Here is a 25,052-nt window from a genome sequence, read left to right on the forward strand (position 1 = left end):
TCACAGATACAGTATGGTCTTTTAATCTACCTACAGAAACCTATAACAGAAAAGCTACCACGTACTGTACTGAATAATATTTTCATGTATGTAATTGTATATGTATAGATACAAATGAAGAATTATATAAACAAGGGATTTTTTTTGATTCACTGGGAGATTTTGTTGGAAAAGAACATTTTATAAATGTGTAAAATATGGAGAGTATTTTTCTTATTCTTGTACTTTTATTTGTATATGAGAATCCTAGAGAGGACATTTCTATTTCTTTGAGTACCGGGAACCAAACAGCGGAACAAAGTGTTTATATGAATCTGATCGGTCAGGGTGTACAATACTGTGAATGTCATATAGAGATATGCTGTTTGTGAAATTACATCTTATAATAAAATATTATTTTAAAAAATACAATATTTAGATGTTTTTTTTGTGGTCGCATAGGCCTAATTCACTCTGAATCCTTTACCCTTGGCCTTGCCCCACCTCTCTCGCTCTCTCTCTCTCTCACTAACTTTATCTCAATATGCTTTAAAGGCCCAGTGCAGTCAAAAACGTGACTTTTCTGTGTTTTATATACACTTTCCATGACATGGACTGACCTGGTGAAAGCTATGATCCCTTATTGATGTCACCTGTTAAATACACTTCAATCAGTGTAGATGAAGGAGAGGAGACAGGTTAAAGAAGGATTTGTAAGCCTTTATACAATTGACACATGGATTGTATATTTGTGCCATTCAGAGGGTGAATGGGCAAGACAAAAGATCTAAGCGCCTTTGAACAAGATATGTTAATAGGTGCCAGGTGCACCAGTTTGAGTGTGTCAAGAACTGCATTTCTGCTGGGGTTTTCACACTCAACAGATTCCCATGTGTATCAAGAATGGTCCACCACCCAAAGGACATCCAGCCAACTTGACACAACTGTATTTGTATTTTGTATGAATATTTATTATGGATCTCCATTAGCTGCCAAGGCAGCAGCTAGTCTTTCTGGGGTCCAGAAAAATTAAGAAAATTATACCAAATTTCACAACACATTAACGGCCCATGTACACTAGCATAAGATGGCATGTGGTGAAACACTGCTTCCCATTAATTTCAATGGAAGGAAAGTGGTGAGAAGCGGAGAGGGCGGGGGACCTTCGGGCGGTGCGAAACATACATTTTTCCCAACTTAATGCAAATCACCAGCGGCGACCGCTGGGCGATGACCAATCATATCGAGTGGTTCCCATGACGAATTTGATGCTATGTGACCCAAGGCTGAAGACTTTCTTCAGCAAAGATGGCTGACAAAAACACTAGGATGGAAGCAAATGTAAGTGATTATAACGTCATAACGAATCATGCAAGAAATGAACAGTTGACAGGAATATGTTAATGTCGAGACAAACGATTATACTTTTTTTTTTCAATCATAAAGTTAATTTACGATAATCGCGATTTAGCAAGCTAGCTGACGAGCTAACATTAGCCAACTAGCCGGCAATCTTTATGGGTGTTGTGACATGAATATGAAATTGTAATTCTGGTTGTTTAATGTTTCAGAGACTCCTGAAACAACCAGCAAACCAGGCTGTCGTCTTGTGAAACAGTGGATATAAAGAATCTAGCTAGCTAAAGCATTTACTGCAAATTGAATGTACAATTTTGTAAGCTTGCCTTGCTGATATTTCCCATGCAATGCAGATAGATGAAATAACGTAGCAAGCTAACTATTTTCTTGCTTATTGTGCAGTGGAGGATAAAAATACCTGTATGCCTATTGATGTGTAGTTAGCTATGTAGCCGATCTGTGTATGGACCCTAAAACGTTTGGTATACACATTAGTTCAGAACTTCAGCTATCATAGCCAGTTGTATCAACTTCCAAACAGTCTGAATGACAATGAAGCTTATGGGTTGAGTAGATTATAATATAACTTTGTGCCAAAGATGCAAGTCGTATATACATGTAGTTATTACCATGCATGTGATTCCCAACATTGTAGCCTGTACATTTAATATATTCACTGATCATGTACTCTACCTTGGCAAATAAAGGTGCAGTTCAGGTATGAATATCTTTGAGATAATTTTTCAGTCATATCCAGTACCAGGAGTATTAAATTCCAGTCTTTGAATGATGCTGTGTCTGCATGTATGTACTACAATTATACACGTCAACAGTGTTTACCAATCTTGGTCCTGGGACATCAATGGTTACACATTGTAACTATGCAATAGACTAGAAACATGATTTAACTAGTTAAAGGCTGATTTGTAATTCATATATACAGAAATATAATTTTAAAAACAGTAAACTACACATCCTATGCATCATGTAAATACTCTAAAACAAGTTCATTTCGATATCTAATTTCCTTAATCTGCATTGATCTGATAAACACAGGATAGGTGTAGTATTTCATCAAATGAGAGAATTTCAACCAGTAGAGAATGTGAAATGCTTTATTGGAAGTTCATTATCCAAGTGTTATAAATACATGCATTATAAATATTATGAATATAAATTCAATCTTTACTTCAATGCACATCTGTTGTGCATTATAAAAACAGAGGAAGAAAGAGGTGGCGAGAAAGGTGTAAAAGAAAGGGAAAGAGGTAAGAACAGAGGAGCAGGGAAGACAGCATATGATTAATGAATCACAGTGCTACCCTAATACTCTCTCAGTTCATCACAATTACATAATAGTGTCTCTAGTGGTGTCTCCTAACCAGCCATGGGCTCCCAGTTGGCCCGAAGGTTATTTTAAGAGCGGGTGAGGTGGCGATGACGGGACTGGGGGTTGGCGTCCTCTCTCACATCAAAACATACCCGCAGACGAGAGACCGATGGAGAGAAATAGCATGTTTAAGCCTTGTGTTTAAAAAAATTTGTAACACTGTCAGTCATCATAATTATCAGGAGGTGAAATGCAAAACTGGCCTTGGATCATTAACTCTGGGACTACTGCTTCTCTATCTGTATTTCAATGTAAAGCATCTCTTTAATAATACTTCCTGTTGACCTGACCAAGTGACCTCTCACCTATGGTCATGCTGTGTCCTCTATGTAGCCAGTTCAGATGCGGGAGGGGTTCACCGACACAGCTGATATAACCTAAAGGATTTAGGGAGAAGGGGAGAGAGGGATGAAGTGAAGGAGAGAGACTGTTATTGAGAAAATAAGGTTGTTAAAGAGTGTTTTCAACATTAATCTATGTGTGTGGCCTCATCTGGTGTCTACACTAAGTGGCTGCAGAGTACTTTATGCTGAAAAACATGAACGGACACACGAGGACAAACAATATAGCATCACAAATGAATACATAAATACCACTTGAAGCTTGATGATGAGTTGACCATTTGAATCAGCTGTGCAGTGCTAAGGCAAAAACAAAAATGTGCACACCTTTGAGTCCCCAGGACCAGGACTGAGAACCACTGCTCTTCATTGAGACCTCTTCATCTGTAGACAGGCTTTCATAGCCTTCTTTATCAGGACAGAAAACCTCACAAGAAACAGACTTCATTATACTCAAATTACACTGCACTGAATATTATGTTTCTATTATCTATGTTACTAGTTATTATTATTATGTTACTAGTACCTACCCTATCCAGAATAGCCTACTTTCTCACTTTGAAAGTTGGGACTACTAATGTTAACGTTATCCTTTCACCCTCCTCCATGGCTGTTAGCTAGCTACCTACAAATGCATTTGGAGTTTGTTTTTTACAGTGATAAATACATCAAGATAGCTAGCTAATATTTAGTTAGGTAGCTGGTGATATTTCATTAACTTAGCTATATATCTATACAGTATGTCAATTTGGTTAGATAGCTAGCTAGCCAACTAGCTAAGTTAGCTCATTTAGCAGCTCATTTGAGTTAGCCTGTACTGTAACTTTAGCTAGTTAGCTAATAAAACATCGTTTTTTTTACATTTTCAAAATGTATTGACTTACTTGAATAGGTTCTCCCAGCCATGTGGACAATTGGAAACAGGGCAGCAAAGTTTGTTTGTCAACAGAGCGTTTTGGAGCATATTACTATTGAACTATTTACCCATTTAATAACCAGACCTTCATACAAACTGGCTATGCTGAATTCTTGACGCACAATCGAATGTGCTACTAAACTCAGCAAAAAAAGAAACGTCCTCACTGTCAACTGCGTTTATTTTCAGCAAACTTAACATCTGTAAATATTTGTATGAACATAAGATTCAACAACTGAGACATAAACTGAACAAGTTCCACAGACATGTGACTAACAGAAATTGAATAATGTGACCCTGAATAAAGTGGGGGGTCAAAATCAAAAGTAACAGTCGGTATCTGGTGTGGCCACCAGCTGCATTAAGTACCGTAATTTCCGGACTATAAGCTGCTACTTTTTTCCCACGCTTTGAACCTCGCGGCTTAAACAATGAAGCGGCTAATATATGGATTTTTCCCGCTTTCAAATTAAATAAATAAAATTTAAAAAACACATTCTGTGACGTGCTCAGTTTTTTGAAATTGCCGAACGGGTTAAGGTCAAACAACTGTTTTGTTTACTGTTTAGATTAAATCGAGCGCGCTCAAACTTCCCATCATTCTGATTACGGTAGTCATTTTGTCACCATCATGGCAAAGACACGGAGAAATGCATATGATGCAGCTTTCAAGTTGAAGGCGATTGATCTGGCTGTTGGAAAAGGAAATAGAGCTGCTGCACGGGAGCTTGGTCTGGAGCAATGACTTTCTTGGTAGGCAACTGTTTACTGCAAATGTTTTATTTTTTGTTACAAGCCGTGTTTCGTTAAAGCCTATTTATTTTTGTTACAAGCCGTGTTTCGTTAAAGCCTATTTTTTTTCTTTCGTTAAAGCCTGTGTAAAGTTAATTTGTTTCAATGTACCGGTAGGCACATGTGCGGCTTATTTATGTTCAAAATAATCTTTTTTTTTTAATTCAGTGGGTGCGGCTTATATTCAGGTGCGCTTAATAGTCCGGAAATTACGGTACTGCAGTGCATTTCCTCCTCATTGACTGCACCAGATTTGCCAGTTCTTGCTGTGAGATGTTACCCCCCTCTTCCACCAAGGCACCTGCAAGTTCCCTGACATTTCTGGGGGGAATGGCCCTAGCCCTCACCCTCCGATCCAACAGGTCCCAGACGTGCTCAATGGGATTGAGATCCAGGCTCTTCGCTGGCCATGGCAGGACACAGACATTCCTGTCTTGCAGGAAATCACACACAGAACGAGCAGTATGGCTGGTGGCATTGTCATGCTGGAGGGTCATGTCAGGATGAGCCTGCAGGAAGGGTACCACATGAGGGAGGAGGATGTCTTCCCTGTAACGCACAGCGTTGAGATTGCCTGCAATGACAACAAGCCCAGTCCGATGATGCTGTGACACACCGCACCAGACCATGATGGACCCTCCACCTCGATCCCGCTCCAGAGTACAGGCCTCGGTGTAACGCTCATTCCTTCGACAATAAACGCGAATCCGACCATCACCCCGGTGAGACAAAACCACGACTCGTCAGTGAAGATAACTTTTTGCCCGTCCTGTCTGGTCCAGCGACGGTGGGTTTGTGCCCATAGGCGACGTTTGTTGCCGTTGATGTCTGGTGAGGATCTGCCTTACAACAGGCTTACAAGCCCTCAGTCCAGCTTCTCTCAGCCTATTGTGGACAGTCTGAGCACTGATTGTGTGCATTCCTGGTGTAACTCAGGCAGTTGTTGTTGCCATCCTGTACCTGTCCCGCAGGTGTGATGTTCGGATGTACCGATCCTGTGCAGGTGTTGTTACATGTGTTCTGCCACTGCGAGGACGATCAGCTGTCCGTCCTCTCTCCCTGTAGCGCTGTCTTAGGCATCTCACAGTACGGACATTGCAATTTATTGCCCTGGCCACATCTGCAGTCCTCATGCCTCCTTGCAGCATGCCTAAGGCACGTTCACGCAGATGAGCAGGGACCCTGTGCCTCATTCTTTTGGTGTTTTTCAGTCAGTAGAAAGGCCTCTTTAGTGTCGTAAGTTTTCATAACTATGACCTTATTTGCCTACCGTCTGTAAGCTGTTAGTGTCTTAATGACCGTTCCACAGGTGCATGTTCATTAATTGTTTATGGTTCATTGAACAAACATGGGAAACAGTGTTTAAACCCTTTACAATGAAGAGCTGTGAAGTTATTTTGATTTTTACGAATTATCTTTGAAAGACAGGGTCCTGAAAAAGGGACGGTTCTTTTTTTGCTGAGTTTTTATGCTGCCAGCACGCCCACAAGCGAGTCACAATGGGCGGTCTAAGCTGAACTCGTCAATTTACCGCTTGCTAGTGTACATGCCACATAAGTGTGTGCCCTCAGGCCACACTCTACTACCAGCACGTATCTATAACACAAAATCCATGTGTATAGTGCGTATGTTATGTTTTTGTGGAAAACATTGGAGTCAACATGGGCCATCATCCCTGTACAATGCTTTTGACACCTTGTAGAGTCTATGCCCCGAAATGAGGCTGTTCCGAGGGCAAATGGGGGTGCAACTCAATATTAGAAAGGTGTTCCTAATGTTTTGTACAGTTAGTTTATATTTCCACACTGAGGTTGGAATAATACATTGAAATTGTGAAAGTTATGATAATGCCCTTTTAGTGTACAAGCTGTTTTGGTGGGTTGGTGACATCTGAATTTTGTTTATTGACCAATAAGAAAGAAAGTTCCAAATCTCTCTGCCAATAACAGCTACTTTTTCCCCTCCCCACTTCCAGACAATTATAGTAAAAGTCTTAAGAATTTCCACTTTACTAAAAAGCTATTTTAGTTTATTTTTGACCATTTTAATTGAAAATAATCACAGTTAGGTACCTAATTGTTACCCAGAAATGACATGGAGATGAAAAAGTCTGCATTGAACCTTTAACGGCATGAATGACAAGGTCAATGTTGCCAAAGCGAAGTGATACACATAAAAACAATGAAAGCAACAACAATACGAATAGTAGGTGTAGTACTAAAGAAAAAAAAAAAAAACAATTGCCAAATATACAAATGTCAACAACTATCAAAGTTTCTTCAAGTGCAGTCGCAAAAACCATCAAGCGCTATGATTAAACTGGTTCTCATGAGGACCGCCCCAGGAAAGGAAGACCCAGAGTTACGTCTGCTGCAGAGGACAAATTCATTAGAGTTAAATGCACCTCAGATTGCAGCCCGAATAAATGCTTCACAGAGTTCAAGTAACAGACACATCTCAACATCAACTATTCAGAGGAGACTGCGTGAATCAGGCCCTCATGGTCGAATTGCTGAAAAGTAACAAGTAATAAAGGACACCAATAAGAAAGAGAGACTTGCTTGGGCCAAAAAACACAAGCAATGGACATTAGACTGGTGGAAATCTGTCCTTTGGTCTGATGAGTCCAAATTTTAGATTTTTGGTTCCAATCGCTGTCTTTGAGACACAGAGTGGGTGAACGGATGATCTCCGCATGTGTGGTTCCCACCGTGAAGCGTGGAGGAAGAGGTGTGATGGTGTGGGGGTACTTTGCTGGTGACACTGTCAGTGATTTAATTAGAAGTCAAGGCACACTTAACCAGCAAGGCTACCACAGCATTCTGTAGCAATTTGCCATCCCATCTGGTTTGCGCCTAGTGGGACTATCATTTGTTTTTGAACAGGACAATGACCCAACACAACTCCAGGCTGTGTAAGAGCTATTTGACCAAGAAGGAGAGTGATGGAGTGCTGCATCAGATGACCTGGCCTCCACAATCCCCCGATCTCAACCCAATTGAGATGGTTTGGGATGAGTTGGACTGCAGAGTGAAGGAAAAGCAGCCAACAAGTGCTCAGCATATGTGGGAACTCCTTCAAGACTGTTGGAAAAGCATTCCAGGCAACACTGGCTGAGAGAATGTGTGCAAAGCTGTCATCAAGGCAAAGGGTGGCTACTTTGAAGAATCTAAAATCTATTTTGATTTGTTTAACACTCTTTTGGTTACTACATGATTCCATATGTGTTATTTCATAGTTTTGATGTCTTCAATATTATTCTACAATGTAGAAAATAGTAAAAATAAATAAAAACCTTTGAATGAGTAGGTGTGTCCAAACTTTTGACTGGTACTATATAAGCGCCTTGGCATAGATTGGAAAGTTTCTGGAACTGTATTGGAGGGAACCGCCACCATTCTTCCACAAGAAATTCCATAATTTTGTGTTTTGTTGATGTTGGTGGAAAACATTGTCTCAGGCGCCACTCCAGAATCTCCCATAAGTGTTCAATTGGGATGAGATCTGGTGACACACACACACACACACACACACACACACACACACGTGTAGAAGCACCTGCTTTCAATATACATTGTATCCCTAATTTACTGTATTGGATATTTGTGTATATATATATATATAAATAACACACAGGTAACTGACAAAATAATGGAAACACTTCCATTATTTTGTCAGTTACCTGTATGTGCTTGTATATATAACAAATAAAACAAACAAATATCCAATACAAAATGTAATAACGTTCAAAACCTAATTCAACAAATACAAATTGAAAATGACTGACTGACTTATTCTCTCTCTCTGTTTGATTGTGTGTCCCGTCTCATAACATTCCAAAAGCTGCTACCCACATAGAGTAAATGTGAGTCACACGACCCACACCAATAGCACAGGCACTACCACCACCAATACAACCCCCCAGCGACCCCTGTGGGTCATTAACTCTAATTGTGGAGGATATAACAGTGTCCCTCTCATAGACATTTTAATTTCCTGTGACATTATTTTATTAATTAAGGATGATTATTTACTGCTGGTATAGCTGCAGTTAGTGCTCACAAGGGCAAGAAGTGATTGCAAAACCAGATAATGTCAATGTCCTTCTTGCCCATCACTCTGGATGTTTATATTAAATCTCAGACAGTAAAAATGTCCCAGACTGAACAATGAATGTTTGTCTCTGTGTGTTAAGAGTGTATTCAAGAATGAGAGAAGGCTACTTGTCTTTTTCTCTAAGTACTCCCCTACAGCTATTCACTCTTAGGCATCTTGAGTCATTTTCTATTCAGTTATCTTTACTTTTACTCAAGTATGACAATTGGGTACTTTTCCCACCAGTGGCACAGTATACACTTTATAGGCTACATTGTATAAACCACGACATGATTGGATTTCTTCATGGTTACAATCTCGTTACAACTGTTCAGCGACGTTTACCGCACGCGCTTCAACATCCTCGCCTTATCTGCCTTTATGTTTATGTGGTTACTTTCATCATTCAGTCATTGTCACTCACTGGCTGCAGCGAAAATCGATCATCCTCTCCCAAAACCAAGTAAATATGGCACCAAGAGAACATTGCAAATATCTCTAGGAACTGACGATTTTCTAACATATTTCCATGTTTCAAATCAGAGTATGACAAGAGTATATCAACAAAATAACCTATTATCTGATTAATCCACTGCAGTGGAGTGATGATGTAAAGGCTGTGATGATCAACTGCAAGTTATGAAGATTAATTAAAAGAGCATGCAGACCTTTCCATTTTATGGAACTGGGGAATATTTTTGCTCTTTGTGGGTTCCTCTGCACCCATGGCTTTCAAAAGGTAGCCAGGTCAGTGGCTGAAACAAAAGCTTAATTGAAATAATTGATCTCCCATGCATATGTGATATGTATTGCAAGGGAAACGGCACAACATTCGCTGATCATAAACATGTTTTTGATTTATTTAAGGAAGGTTTCGGCCTACAATGGCCTTCATCAGAATAATCACAAAGTGAATGGCCCTCCATTTCAAAGGGAGGACACTGGCTTTGTGAGTTATTTTGGAATTGAAAAAGTTAGCAAACAAAAGCGGTAGCAATGTTGCCAAACACCGAAGGTCGAGAGAGACGTTCTGGATCCATCCCTCAGACCCTTCAGACCCCAGAAGTCTTAACCTGGAGAAGGACTATAGTGTGTTAGCGCATTGACACCCCCCCCCTCCTTTGTACTTGTTGTTCATTCATGAAAAAAAAGCTCTAACTATTGTCTAAACCAGTTGTTTAAGTCCATTTTGCCTATGCTTTTTATGTTGTTCGGTTATCCCTAGTTTTGCTTAGCCCTGTTGTTCATTTCCCAATACCTAAAGTATTCAACATAAAGGTTTTATAAAAACTGCAGTTGAAATATGTTTGCTCAGTCTTCCCAATTGTTTTACTGGTTCCATTTCTGCCCTTACGAACAAAAACTTGCAGTCAGAGTGCAGTATAACTGCAGTATGCTGCATCTGAAATAAGTTTCATATACTGCAGTAAATTTCCAGTGTAACTGTATAACTGCGTCCAAAATACCAGTCGACTGCAGTTACTGCACTTTACTGTAGTTTCAAAACCCCAAATCTTTTTGGTGAGAGTGTATTTTACCACTAGGTGGAGATAGACCACAGTACCCCTCACCTTGAGGCTCAACATGTATATTCTACCACACCCTCTCTCATTACCACCACCAGCTGAAAAGTTTGCATGGGGAAGACATATTTTGTAGACAAGTGTGCTTCATCAATTAATAATTCCTCCACTTGCTCTTTAGTTTTGGGCTTCCAAATGGCGCAGCGGTCTAAGACACTGCATCTCAGCAAGAGGCATCACTGCAGTACCTGGTTCAAATCCAAGCTGTATCACATCCAGCTGTGATAGGGAGTCCCATAGGGCGGCACACAACTGGCCCAGTGTCATGCCATCATTGTAAGAATTTGTTCTTAACTGACTTGCCTAGTTACATTTTAAAAAGTTGAATACTGATTTACATAGCTTTAATAGTGCTGGTGTCCAGTAGGGGGCTCTAGTGAGCAATTTACCACATGCTATACTCCTGCATATTCTGTTCCTCAACCATACAGGTGCAAGCCCCTTCCAATCACAGTTGGAACCAATGTTTCTCAAATATATACAATACCAGTCAAAAGTTGACACACCTACTCATTCTAGGGTTTTTATTTGTACTATTTTCTACATTGTAGTAATAGTGAAGACATCAAAATTATGAAAAAACACATTTGGGATCATGTACAAGTGCTGCATCAGATGACCTGGCCTCCACAATCACCCGACCTCAACCCAATTAAGATTGAGTTGGACCGCAGAGTGAAGGAAAATCAGCCAACAACTGCTCAGCATATGTGGAACTTCCTTCAAGACTGTTGGAAAAGCACTCCAGGTGAAGCTGGTTGAAAGAATGCCAGAAGTGTGCAAAGCTGTCAAGGCAAAGGGTGGCTACTTTGAAGAATTGAAAATATATGTTGATTTGTTTAACACTTTAGTTACATGATTCCATGTGTGTTATTTCAGTTATTTCAATGTAGAAAATGGTAAAAACCTTTGACTGGTACTGTAGAGATATACATATTTTAACTTTTCAGTCAACCTCAAGTCACCATCATTCAAAAGTAGTACATCCACAAAATAATGACAAGAGACCAAAACTATGCTTATGGATGTGTATTTTAATAAAAATAATTCTGTCAAAATTAAACAGAATACAATATTTCTTTATCATGTTTCTAGTACATAGGTATGTTTTTTTATTATCATTATAATCTCTCTTTTTTTGTGTGTGTGTGTGTGTGTGTGTGTATATATATAGATATATATACACACACATACACACACAAAATATATATAGTTTTAAAGGTTCTAAAAGTTTCATGCCAAGTAGAGGGTAACTCACTTCACAATTGCTAAACTCAAAACTCAATTTGAAATTAAAATAATAGAAGTAAATTGTGCACAGCTTGTTGTTTTTAATTCCTAATTCCATTCCCTTCGCCTCTCCATTTGAAGCATGGATAGCTCCAATGGAAAAACATAACACATAAAAGGAGAACAGGGAGATTGTTTGCTACAGTAGGTGTAGGTGTGTCTATAAAAGTCCCAGGAGAAGCTCGACAGATTACGATCTTTCTACACACACACCTAGACATTAGTCAACCTATTTCATAATGAATGATCTTAAAATGGAAATATACATTTTGGGTGGCTATAGGAGTTTAAAAGCCATTTTCTGTTTTTGAAAGCCATCAAGAGATACAGGCTTTGCTATAATGTCATAAGATATAATCAAAATCTATCTGCTGGCTGCTTCCAATATTGAAAGTCTATCACTGAATGTTCAGAATTACCGGTAAACTCTAGTGAAAACCCATGCGAATGGATACCGCCACCTAAAGATTTAACTAATTGAGCAACGTGAATTAAAACAACTAAAACCTCCATCCAACATGGGTTACAGTGTGTATAGGTATGCTTGAAAGATGATGTGCCCCAGTATGTCAGTCTTTAACAGGTTCGGGATAAAGGGCTCCCGAGTGGTGCAGCGGTCGATTCCAAGCTGTACCACAACCGGCCGTGATTAGGACTCCCATAGGGCGGCGCACAATTGGCCCACCGTCGTCTGGGTTAGGCCGTCATTGTAAATAAGAATTTGTTCTTAACTGACTTGCCTAGTTAAATAAAGGTAAAATAAATACATCAAGTATTTTGCTTCCTACTGCAATACAATATTTATTTTTAAATGTTTTATTTAACTAGGCAAGTCAGTTAAGAACAAATTCTTATTTACAATGACAGCCTAGGAACAGTGGGTTAACTGCCTTGTTCTGTGGCAGAACAACAGATTTTTACCTTGTCAGCTCGGGGAGTCGATCCAGCAACCTGGCCCAACGCTCTAACCACTAGGCTACCTGCCGCCCCGGCCGTGATTGGGACTCCTGTAGGGCGGCGCACAATTGGTCCAGCGTCGTCTGGGTTAGGGTTTGGCCGGGGTAGGCCGTATAGAGGACCCTCACATAGAGGACCCTCACATTAAGGTATTTGGTATTTGTTCTTGTATATATTTTAGCAGGTATAAGCCCATTATGCAGATAGGAGATGTTGTCCAAATGTAAAGATTGTGTAATTTTTTTGATCAAAATGGCCTTTGTGAACATATTAAAGTCTACCAAACACTAACAACACAGAAGCTGATGTTTTCTACTCCCACCACCCCTTTGCATCACAAACTTGCTTTGCAGGATTGTCAAAAAAATGTATGAAACATATTGCAATATGTCTTACAGGTACAGGGGATGTCAATATCAATCTCGTGGTGGCCAGCAGCAAATCTGAAGCACAAACGTAATATAATCTACTAAACTACATTCAACACAGTGGAGCGCCTCCTGCTGGCTGGGTGAAATACTGCGTTAATACATCAATGATCGACAACTGTCCCATGTGCCAAGAGAATATCTGTTAAAAATAGGAGAATACATACTGTAATGAAAGAAAGAGAGAAAAAAAATTACATATTCAACTGTGACTATAATAAACAAACAAAAACAAACGAACAAAGTTATGGTCACATGTTTGTAAAAGTGACCGAGTCTGTGTTTAGAGTTTATGTGTTAACGCGACAGCTTCACATTAGTTGTGAGAAAAATAGAACCGCAAGAAAGCGGAAAAATAAGCATGTTCGCGATGATATGATAATAGGCTGGCTGTCAAAGCAGTGGTATGAAAAGACTGATCGACTGACTGTGTGAATTAAGTGTGGCCAATGGCAAGTACCATTGGTTATTAAAAAAGGGGAGGTCAAAATAAAAGCCTCGTATTTGGCAATCAGTTTAACTTTTTTATTGAATATATCATTAAATGGTGTGTGTGTGTGTGTATATATATATATATATATATATATATATATATATATATATATATATATATATATATATATATATATACACACACACATACACACAGTCAGACTTCATATCTTCAATATAATTAGCAAGTCAAAAACCAGATAGTGATTTCCAAATTCCCCACAGTACTGTATGTCTGTGTATTGTTACTGTAGGTTACAAATCAAACTAGTGGAGACACTTGATTGGAAATATACTACACTTATATTGAAACTCACAAATGAATCAGTGTCATCATTATGTGATGTGAGGTGAATGCTGCTGTGTGGGGCTCTGAGGTGACCAGCAGGTTAGTGGCTTACAGCCATGTGTACTCTCACAAGCCAATTCAGACCTTGAACTTTAAATTAAATGAGCTTCTGGAGTTAAGTCATACTAAGTAGTAAGAATTTGAACCAAAAAATGCAGGTCCTAAATTGGAGCCACTGTACAGCTGGGTAAACCTCTCTCTGTCTACAATATCCCATACTGAGATGACAAATATGCTGTGAATACCTGAGTTCTGAATGAAAGAAACCAGAGTATCTTGCTTGGTAACGACAAAGCATGCCAATGTGAATTTCTTTGATATGATGAACATCTTTAAAATACTGTGTAGGGTATTGAAATCCACTCAAAAACAAAAACGGAATTAGATTTTTTTCCTTCCAAGATGAGCACAACATACTGACTAAATAAAACCTATAAAATGACTAGATAAACAGAATAATAATGAATTCTTTAAATAGAGTCACACATTTTGTATTTGATAATACTAAATTAAAAATAAGCTTTCTTGTCATGTTCTACTCATTCCCCTGTCCATCTGCTTCTGCCAAATGGCAAGCGACACACCAATTCAAACACATGCTTTCCTCAGTCATCTGGCAACCCATTGGAAAGACCTCTTCTTAGCAGTCCTGAACATTGCCTTAGGAATGAAATAAACATTTTTGGAACTGCTGTATTGTAATCTAACACTATTACTGTACTCCAAACAGTAACCCTACAATCCAACTTGACGCTAACAGCATGGGCCATGTGTAGTCAAAAAAAGTCCTAAAAAGTTCCTTATAGGTAAAACAGTGCATTGATGTGGTACTATAAGGGGAGGGGAGTATGTGTGGGTGTCTGTCCAGACTCACCTGGACTGGGGCTAGTGCAAAAAGTTGTCTACTCTGGCGAAGGAACAGGACCCTGAGCGGACCCTGGCCATGAGCTGGACACACTCTGTGGCCTGACCCAGAGCAAGCATCAGAGGGGGCTGCTTAGGCAAGTTCTGAGACTCTGAGGGGCAAAAGACAACATCAGGGTGTGTACATTAGCTAATAAAGCATGTGTGACTCAAACATGTACATGGGAAAATGTACAATGTGTATTCATTAGAAGAGAGTTAACATACACACTACCAAGCGTATTACTTTTGTGGTGCTGGGAGTTACTGCCCCCCAAAAATATTGTAGAAAAAGAAAAATAGCTTGTGTGAGTGAAAGTTATTTTTAAATCAGAGTATTCATGACATTATGTACTGTATGTGAAACTTAGCCTTACCCAAGATGGCGCTGTTAAGAGCAGAGCAGATATTCTCTCTCTGCATTGGGTCTAGCTGTTGCCCCACTGGGCAGTTCCAGGGATCCGAATATGCTAATAAACTGAACGCATCCTGTGATAAAAGAGAGAGAAAGGGATAGGGAGAGAGAGAAAGCGATAGGGAGAGAGAGAAAGCGATAGGGAGAGAGAGAAAGGGAGAGAGAGAAAGGGAGAGAGAGAAAGGGAGAGAGAGATAGAGAAAGGGATAGGGAGAGAGAGAAAGGGAGAGAGAGAAAGGGAGAGAGAGAAAGGGAGAGAGAGAAAGGGATAGGGAGAGAGAGAAAGGGATAGGGAGATAGAGAAAGGGATAGGGAGAGAGAGAAAGGGATAGGGAGAGAGAGAAAGGGATAGGGAGATAGAGAAAGGGATAGGGAGATAGAGAAAGGGATAGGGAGAGAGAGAAAGGGATAGGGAGAGAGAGAAAGGGATAGGGAGAGAGAGAAAGGGATAGGGAGAGAGAGAAAGGGATAGGGAGAGAGAGAAAGGGATAGGGAGAGAGAGAAAGGGATAGGGAGAGAGAGAAAGGGATAGGGAGAGAGAGAAAGGGATAGGGAGATAGCGAGAAAGAAAACAGCAGGACCAGTAAAAGCCCATTAAGGACTATGATTTGGAAGCAGTATAATGGTCTGTCTTATACAGAGGGAACATCAGACACTTTCAGTCGATCTACCTTAATTGTCAGAGAACAATACTAGGGACAGACTTTCTAATGGTCATATACAAGTAGTAGTGTGTAAACTGCAGTATAACCATAAACCAAACTTTCCCCATTCGGTGGTTGACAATTATACAATTCGTAAGTCACAGGCTGTGTTTACACAGGCAGTCCAATTCTGATATTTTTTTCCCACTTCATCAGATCAGCTCTGAAAAAGATCTGATGTGAAAATATCTGATATGATTGGTCAAAAGACCAATTAGTGGAAAAAATAATACTAGAATTGAACTGCCTGTGTGAACGCAGCCAGTGTCCCACAGTGTGCCAGTCTTCTATTGTGTGAAACCCCCCCCCGGGTACCTGCAGCATCTTCTTGTGTGTGACGTTCTTGCCGTATTCACGGCACAGCTGCTCGTTGAGGCCCTGCAGTTCACGGCCAAATTGGATCATCCTCTCTGTGGCTGCCTGGTTCCCTCCACACAGCTGTCTGGAGGCACAGCTATCCTCTACCAGGACACACACAGCCACAAGGGTCAAAGCACAGCCACGGACAGAGTGCATTTGACACTTCACATAATAACATACTCTCTGTGGTCACTAAAGATCCCATGGCACTTATCGTAAGAGTAGGGGTGTTAACCCTAGAGTCCTGGATAAATTCCCAATCTGGCCCTCATACCATCACAGCCACCTAATCATCCCCAGTTTACAATTGGCTCATTCATCTGCCCTCCCCTCCCTGAAACTATTCCCCAGGTCGTTGCTGTAAATGAGAATGTGTTCTCAGTCAACTTTCCTGGTAAAATACGGGTACAGAAAAAAATATGTATGGACAAACATACACTTTCATTCAGTAATTTTCATAATGTCAGTGAGACACCTTGTAAAAAATAAAAGCTGCTGTCTATTTCATTTAGCAACCTTGACGACACAAACATCTGCCTGACTGGATTATGTTTGAGCTCAATTTAGAAACACACATCCCCAGATATCCAGCCAGCCAGAAAGGAAAAACGGAGAAAAGCAGACACACAGTGACAGTCAGAGAGAGGGAGAGGAAGAATGACAAAGAGAGATAGACAAAAGTGACAAAGAAAACATTGTGGTAGTGACATTGACACCTGGGACAAGGTGTGTGCGCCTGACAATCAAAACAGTAAGCACGTGTGTGTGCGCACGTGTCAAGCGTCTGTACCTGCCACTCCGTTGCCCAGGCTGATGTCCTGAGCCTGCAGGATTTCCTGGTGCTTGTAGGTCCCATTCATGATCCGAGCAGAGGGGTTCTCTGCCACCCCGTTAGTGTAGTGCTCAGCCTCAATCTCCATCTCACTGTCACTGCAGAGGAGACAAACACAGGGACAGGTTCAGACATCCGTCATAATATCGCAGATGGTCTGCTTTTCTCCCACACCAGTTAAAAACGCAACCACGCTAAAAAACAAACACATAGACCCTTGCCTTGCCACACACCTGGTCTCCTCCTGGTTGCTGGTGCCACTGTGAGGCTGGGACTTGGTGGAGTCCGTGGAGTTGGACTCGGAGTAATTGACAGAGGAAGGGGAGGAAGAAGAGGAGGAGGAGGCAGAGCTGACGCCTGGATACTTGTTGTGGCTCTTGTTCTTGTTGGGAGGGGTGACCCCGTTACTGCATGTGGGGCTGTCTGCTCCTGGAGATGACAGAGCCAAGGTGAAACAGACACATACAATAGATGGACAATACTCTCGCTTATCTCATTTGTGTTTTTAACACACTGGGCAGATGGATAGGTAAGTGTGAAGGTGTTTCCCTTACCTGCACTGTGCAGATTGGGGTTGGTGGCTCCATGTCGGGGGCTCAGGCTGGGGGAGCCAGGGTAGCTGTCCTGGGACTTGGGGGAGCGGACACTAAAGCATCGTACCTCACTGTCTGTACCGTTCACCATCTCCACAAACTGCCGACACCTGGAAGATACGGGCAACCATGAATCTGTCTGACATCTAGTCTACAATGTCTGACATGCTTTGTCCTGGAGTACAATGTACCATCTGATATTAAACCTTTCATTCTGCTTAACTGTCAGATATCACTTGCTTGAACAAAAACTGTCTGAATGAAAACTGTCAACTACAATTACTGCAAAACTTCAGTTGCTTTCAGAATTCGGCAAAGGTGAGGCTGTGTAAGATCATGTCTTTGTACCCAGAAATGTGTAAATGTAACAGGAACAAGTCAGACTGGTTACGGAGTATGAGTATCTGGCTTTATGGATACATGTCACTATGACCGGATGAATGTCAAACAGATCAGCGCCTGTTCTGTTCTGCTCACTCGTCTTCCATGACAAAATGGAGCAACAGGCATGACCAATCAAAATCAGGAGTTCCCTCGGCGGCAACAACTGTGACCTTGTGCTTACCCTGCCCCCTCCCATCTCTGTGTAACTGCTACAACAAGCTCCTCTCTTCCTCTATAAGAGAGCCATAAAAAATGGCCACCTAGCTGTGGGTCTGCGTCTCCAAAAGACTTTCAGCAGACCACAGTATTTATTAATGTCTTTGTGCCATAAACACACAGCTGGGCAGCAGGCCAGAGCTTTACTGACAAAATGCTCCTGTGGTTGTGTTGTATGTGCCTGAGCCTGCAAAGACACTACAAGACCAGCAGAGAGTGCTTATTTAGGCCCTACAATTCCAATACTTCTTAAATGTAACCTTTAGATTAACACTCCCATAAAAGAGTCCCATAGTTGGTTCAAGGCTGCTCACTTCAACATGAAGAGTAGATTGGGGTTGTGTTCTAGAAGTCCAGGGTACAGCTGTTGTGTGGCTTCGATGGCCTCTCCAACCCGCCCTGCCAATACCAGCTTCTGTATTCCTGTGAGTAGAAAGAGGAATATTATCATTCAAAACTGATTGAATGGATGACTGTGAGCAAATGTATGACTCTGATTGGTCCTCAGTGTTTCTGTGGTACTGTTAGTGCGGAGTCTGTGTGGTTCTCACTCTGCCGGTTCTTTATGGAGGTCTGGTCCTCCTGGATCAAGGTCTCTGTAGCCCTGGCGAAGGCTGTGGCCGTAGCACAGTACCCATGATGCACCAGGTAGGTGGATACCATACTGGAAGAATCAAAGACATGGTTTAGCCTTACAGTAGTAGAGAAAGACACAGCAGTCTGTTAGGGTGAAAAGTGTAATGTCGATAAGGATCTCTTACTTCTGCAGCACTGCCTGCCACTCCCCGAGTCTCTCGCCGATGGGGAAGCGAGCGATCATGCCATGGATCTTAGCCCTCCATTCACTCATATAGTCCTCAATGTCAAACACAAAGGGCTGCTGGCCAAAGTTAGCATCCACAATCTCTCCAGGAGTCTGCAAGCCCACTGTGGGGTACAGGTTTGGCTGTGGGTAGAGGGTAAGGTGTGAACACAGGTATATACAATATTAGCTTTGCACACCTTGGCAAGCGCACATTCCCAATCTGGCCATAATAGGAAGAACTTGCCTTTAATTTTTATCATTTGATCAAATCAAACTTTGTCACATGCGCCAAATACAACAGGTGTAGACCTTGCCGTGAAATGCTTACTTACAAGCCCTTAACCAACAATGCAGTTCATGAATAAGTTAAGAAAGTATATACCAAATAAACTGAAGTAAAAAATAAAAGGTAACACAATAAAATAACAATAACGAGGCAACATACAGGGTACCGAGTCAGTGTGCAGGGGTACAGGTTAGTCGAGGTAATTTGTACATGTAGGTAGGTGGGGCAGGCGGGCGTCAATGTAAATAGTCCGGGTGGCCATTTGATTAATTGCTCTGCAGTCTTATGGCTTTGGGGTAGAAGCTGTTAAGGAGCCTTTTGGTCCTAGACTTAGCGCTCCAGTACCACTTGCCATGCGGTAACAGAGATAACAGTCTATGATTTGGGTGACTGGAGTCTGACAATTCTTTGGGCTTTCCTCTGACACCGCCTAGTATATAGGTCCCGGATGGCAGGAAGCTTGGCCCCAGTGATGTACTGGGCCGTACACACTACCCTCTGTAGTGCCTTCCGGTCAGATGTCGAGCAGTTGCCATACCAGGCGGTGATGCAACCGGTCAGGATGCTCTCGATGGTGCAGCTGTACAATTTTTTGAGTATCTGGGGACCCATGCCAAATCTTTTCAGTCTCCTGAGGGGGAAAAGGTTTTGTCGTGCCCGTGTCACGACTCATGGTGTGTTTGGACCATGGTAGTTCGTTGGTGATGTGGACACCAAGGAACTTGTAACTCTTGACCCGCTCCACTACAGCCCCATCAATGTTAATGGGGACTTGTAGGGCCCACCTTTTCCTGTTGTCCACGATTAGCTCTTTGGTCTTGCTCACATTGAGGGAGAGGTTGTTGTCCTGGCACCACACTGCCTGGTCTGTGACCTCCTCCCTATAGGCTGTCTCAATGTTGTCGGTAATCAGGCCTACCACTGTTGTGTCATCAGCAAACTTAATGATGGTGTTGGAGTCGTGTTTGGCCACGCAGTCGTGGGTGAAAAGGGAGTACATGAGGGGACTGAGCATGCACCCCTAAGGGGTCCCAATGTTGAGGATCAGCGTGGAAGACATGTTGTTGCCTACTCTTACCACCTGGGGGCATCCCGTCAGGAAGTCCAGAATCCAGTTGCAGAGGGAGGTGTTTAGTCCCAGGGTCCTTAGTGATGAGCTTTGTGGGCACTATGGTGTTGAACGCTGAGCTGTAGTCAATGAACAGCATTCTCACATAGGCGTTAATTTTGTCCAGGTGAGAAAGGACAGTGTGGAGTGCGATTGAGATTGCGTCATCTATGGATCTGTTGGGGCTGTATGCGAATTGGAGTGGGTCTAGTGTATCCGGGATGCTGTTGATGTGAGCCATGACCAGCCTTTCAATGCACTTCATGGCTACCGACGTGAGTGCTAAGGGCAGTAATCATTTAGGCAGGTTACCTTCGCTTCCTTGGACAGAGAGACTATGGTGGTCAGCTTGAAACATGTAGGTATTACAGACTCGGTCAGGGAGAGCTTGAAAATGTCAGTGAAGACACTTGCCAGCTGGTCTGCGCATGCCTTGAGTACACGTCCTGGTAATCCATCTGGCCCCGCGGCTTTGAGAATGTTGACCTGTATAACAGTTCTTGCTCACGTCGGCCACCGAAAGCGTTATCACTCAGTCGTCCGGAACAGCTGGTGCTCTCATGCATGCTTCAGTGTTGCTTGCCTCGAAGCGAGCATAAAAAGGCATTTAGCTCGTCTTGTAGGCTTGCGTCACTGGGCAGCTCGCGGCTGGGTTTCCCTTTGTAGTGCGTAATAGTTTTCAAGCCCTGCCACATACGACGAGTGTCAGAGCTGGTGTAGTAGGATTCAATCTTGTATTGACGCTTTGCCTGTTTGATGATTCGTCTGAGGGCGTAGCGGGATTTCTTATAAGCGCCCGGGTTAGCGTCCTTGAAAGCGGCAGCTCTAACCTTTAGCTAGTGGTTGGGATATGTACGTACAGTCACTGTGGGGACGACGTTGTCAATGCACTTATTGATGAAGCCGATGACTGAGGTGGTATACTCCTCAATGCCATTGGATAAATCCCGGAACATATTCCAGTCTGTGCTAGAAAATCAGTCCTGTAGCGTAGCATCCGCGTCATCTGACCACTTCCGAATTGAGCGAGTCACTGGTACTTCCGGCTTTAGTTTTTGCTTGTAAGCAGGAATCAGGAGGATAGAATTATGGTCAGATTTGCCAAATGGAGGGCGAGCTTTGTATGCGTCTGTGTGTGGTGTAAAGGGGGTCAAGTTTTTTTCCCCTCTGGTTACACATGTGACATGCTGGTAGAAATGAGGCAAAACAGATTTAAGTTTGCCTGCATTAAATTCCCCATCCACTAGGAGCGCCGCTTCTGGATGAGCATTTTCTTGTTTGCTTATGGCCTTATACAGCTCGTTGAGTGCGGTCTTAGAGCCAGCATCGGTTTGTGGTAGTAAATAGATGGCTACGAATAATATAAAACTCTGTTGGTAGATAGTGTGGTCTACAGCTTATCATGAGGTACTCTACCTCAGGCGAGCAAAACCTAGAGACTACTTTAATACTAGACATTGTGCACCAGCTGTTATTGTCAAAGACACACACACCTCATCTTACCAGATGTAGCTTCTCTGTCCTGCCGATGCATGGAAAATCCCACCAGCTCTATATTATCCATGTCGTCGTTCAGCCACGACTCGGTGAAACATAAGATATTACAGTTTTTAATGTCCCGTTGGTAGGATAGTCTTGATTGTATATTATCCATTTTGTTTTCCAATGATTGCACGTTGGCCAATAGAATGAATGGTAGTGGAGGTTCACTCACTCGCCTACGAATTCTCAGAAGGCAGCCCGACTTCCATACCCTTTTTCTCCGTCTTTTCTTCTCGCAAATGACGGGGATTTGGGCCCGCTCCCTAGAAAGCAGTATATCCTTCGCGTCGGACTCGTTAAAGAAAACATCTTTGTCCAGTTCGAGGTTAGTAATCGCTGTTCTGATGCCCAGAAGTTCTTGTCAGTCATAAGAGACGGTAGCAGCAACATTATGTACAAAATAAGTACAAAAATAAGTTCAACAATGTGAAAAAAACGAACAAAACAGCACAGTTGGTTCAGAGCCCGTAAAACGGCAGCCATCCCCTCCGATGCCATTGGCATGGCAACCGTGAATAATATAGGACATTCATATCATCATCAATGGAAGGAGCAAAGCTACCGCTACTGAATTACCCTAATTTAAAGTTGACAGTCATGCTATTCAAAATAATATTCAAGGCTACTACACACACTATTAAAATGGCACAAGTAAAGAATGTCAGATGAGGAAGTCAAGGAAACAGTATAGAGTACTATACATGGGTTTTCAACCGGGGGTCCTTGCAGGGGTTCCGCAACAATATAAAAATAAAATAGTGTTTTTATGAATATTGCTAGCAACAATCAAATCAAATGTATTTATAAAGCTCTCATTACATCAGCTGATATCTTAAAGTGCTGTACAGAAACCCAGCCTAAAACCCCAAAAAGCAAGCAACGCAGGTGTAGAAGCACAACAATAGAATAAACACGTTTTGAATTACATATCTACAGTAGAAAATAGGAGAATATCTTAATTCTAATTATATGAGCTTTGTTTCTCAATTCCTAATATTGAGCAAATTACACTAATTTGGTGCTAATTACACTCAATGGAGTATCTGACATAGGCTTTGAGAAAGCACTGGTGAACAGGCTACCAGTGCAAAAAGTGCCGCTGGCTGCTGGTAAGCTTTCTTGACTTGGACATTCATTTTGCTAACACATGACTAACCTTTGTTTAACCAGTTAAACAGCTGCTCATAGCAAAAATACGTTTGGAATTACCTTTCTAGCTAACAGGCTGAGTTTACACCTCTTACAATTATAATGTGGAGAGGTTGGACGTGAAAAAAATGGTTTGCTAACATATGATGGGGGTCCCTGGGTTGCCGGTTTGACTGGGAGGGGGGTCCCTGGGCAAAATAAGTTGAAGACCCCTGCTATACAATATACCACACATGTAAAACAACAGAAGTCCTTGACATTGAATAAAATATGTCCACATTTCAGTATAATACTCACAGGGAGGTCTGTAAAAGCTACACCTGAAGAACAAACAGAGAAAAACAAATGTTAATGGAGTGGAAGATATAAAAAAATACATATAATTTGCAATCAAGTAAACAGAATGTTATACATCGCCTGGGAACATATCAAAATGTGTGAAGCATAGTGCATTTTCATATAACAGTTAACTTGGATGTTTATTCCCCAGCACTGTTGGTGTCCAGTTCTCACCTAGACTGATGCCATTCTTGGTGTAGAAACAGGTGTTGTTAATTAGGTTCACACAGCAGCCAATCACATCTCCAGTGGTGAAGGTTGGGCCATATGGTTGGCCAGTCCCTGAAGAGCAGAAGGAGTGTCCGTCGTCACCGTGGTAACCATACGAGTGCTTGTCCCAACCTGGGATAGGAGACAAAGGCAGAAGTGATGTAAGGAAATCTAGACCTATGGTACATGAATATTACACAACATGGTGGAAACAAATAGAGAAACTCAACACTTCCATAAGCTTACAACTACAGTTAACCATTCTCATCTCACATCTAGCTAGATTAATATGCATCAGTTAATGGTTAGGGCAGTGCCACTCATACATTAGAGAGGGGAAGGAGTGAGATGGGTGAGCCAGCAGTGTGATGAGCAATAATATCCCCATAAAAGACAGTGACACCGGAGGAGCTGAGCCTGACAAATGGTCTCTTTTATTTGGATATCCCCACTTGTGTCCTGTGTAGCATGTGCAATACTCTGGGTGGCCAGCGAGAGGCATCGGTCTCTGAATAGGAGCACTGACTGATGAGTCATACTCAAAACAGAGCAATACATGTGTGTGCATGGTATCAATAGGGACAGGGAAGGAGAGTAGACTGCATGGGCAGAGGGAGCTCTGTATGGAGAGATCTTCAGTGCATGTGTTTGTGTGGGGGGTTGTATTGTGTAGACTTGTGTGTGTCTGCAGATTGTATATTGGTCGGCTCAATCAGTGTCTGTCACCAACTAAAAAGAGAAAGTGGCGCAGAGAAAGTAGGTCGTGTGTGAACTGTGAGGTATTAGATTAATCTGCGGAGCAGCGCCGACAGGGATATTACTCCTAAAGCTGGGCTCAGTGTTCCCTACATGCTAATGAAATGGGCAGGGCTCCACTATGGGATCAGACACACAGAGGTCAACAAGGAATTTACAACTATTACAGCCAGGATCTAAACAACCACCTACACAAATGTACAAAAGTCTGTTGGCATATAATGTACTAGAAACCCAGTAACAAAATAAATATTCATAAACAATGTTCATACAACTAAACTCTCCAACACAACAGCGCACCCGATTTCCACCATATTCCAACCATTGTGTAACACAGATACATTTGAAGCAATCAGAGCAGGGTGTGAATGAAGAGCAGTTGTAGTCAGCAAGAGCATGTAGAATTGGCTGGATGAGTCCAAAGCATTCCAAAGGCCTCAGGCGCCATGGAGAACCCAATAGGCAGGTGTGACAGCCTG

At 41.9% G+C, this 25,052-nt stretch overlaps 1 protein-coding gene and 1 long non-coding RNA gene across 5 annotated transcripts in view; both read right to left on the reverse strand.

Annotated features, from left to right (window-relative positions):
• Positions 1-2,435: 2,435 nt before the first annotated feature.
• LOC106561106 (uncharacterized) lies at positions 2,436-4,173 on the reverse strand. Of its 2 annotated transcripts, none has more exons than XR_001318724.2 (4): positions 3,954-4,173; positions 3,397-3,496; positions 3,034-3,105; positions 2,436-2,799 (listed from the first exon to the last, which is right to left on the reverse strand). It is a non-coding gene; the product is annotated as an uncharacterized lncRNA (long non-coding RNA). The 2 variants fall into 2 exon arrangements; XR_006757156.1 differs by having other exon boundaries at positions 2,436-2,803.
• A 7,296-nt stretch (positions 4,174-11,469) lies between these two features.
• Positions 11,470-25,052, reverse strand: part of LOC106560827 (ran-binding protein 10) — a 33,527-nt gene continuing 19,944 nt past the window's right edge. The window contains exons 4-15 of one of the 3 annotated variants that reach the window (XM_045688196.1): positions 23,782-23,949; positions 23,566-23,588; positions 19,140-19,324; positions 18,930-19,042; positions 18,693-18,801; positions 17,740-17,888; positions 17,407-17,614; positions 17,144-17,283; positions 16,309-16,454; positions 15,252-15,363; positions 14,846-14,987; positions 11,470-13,272 (exon numbers count right to left, since the gene is read on the reverse strand). In XM_045688196.1, coding sequence (XP_045544152.1) covers positions 14,857-14,987; positions 15,252-15,363; positions 16,309-16,454; positions 17,144-17,283; positions 17,407-17,614; positions 17,740-17,888; positions 18,693-18,801; positions 18,930-19,042; positions 19,140-19,324; positions 23,566-23,588; positions 23,782-23,949 — 1,484 coding nt within the window. In that variant the 3' untranslated portion in view covers positions 11,470-13,272; positions 14,846-14,856. Of the gene's footprint in view, positions 14,632-14,845; positions 14,988-15,251; positions 15,364-16,308; positions 16,455-17,143; positions 17,284-17,406; positions 17,615-17,739; positions 17,889-18,692; positions 18,802-18,929; positions 19,043-19,139; positions 19,325-23,565; positions 23,589-23,781; positions 23,950-25,052 lie in introns of all 3 variants that reach the window. The other 2 variants (XM_014124168.2, XM_014124169.2) reach the window with 2 other exon arrangements.

This window comes from Salmo salar, chromosome ssa10 (genome assembly GCF_905237065.1).
Source record: "Salmo salar chromosome ssa10, Ssal_v3.1, whole genome shotgun sequence".
NCBI classification, from domain to species: Eukaryota; Metazoa; Chordata; class Actinopteri; order Salmoniformes; family Salmonidae; genus Salmo; species Salmo salar.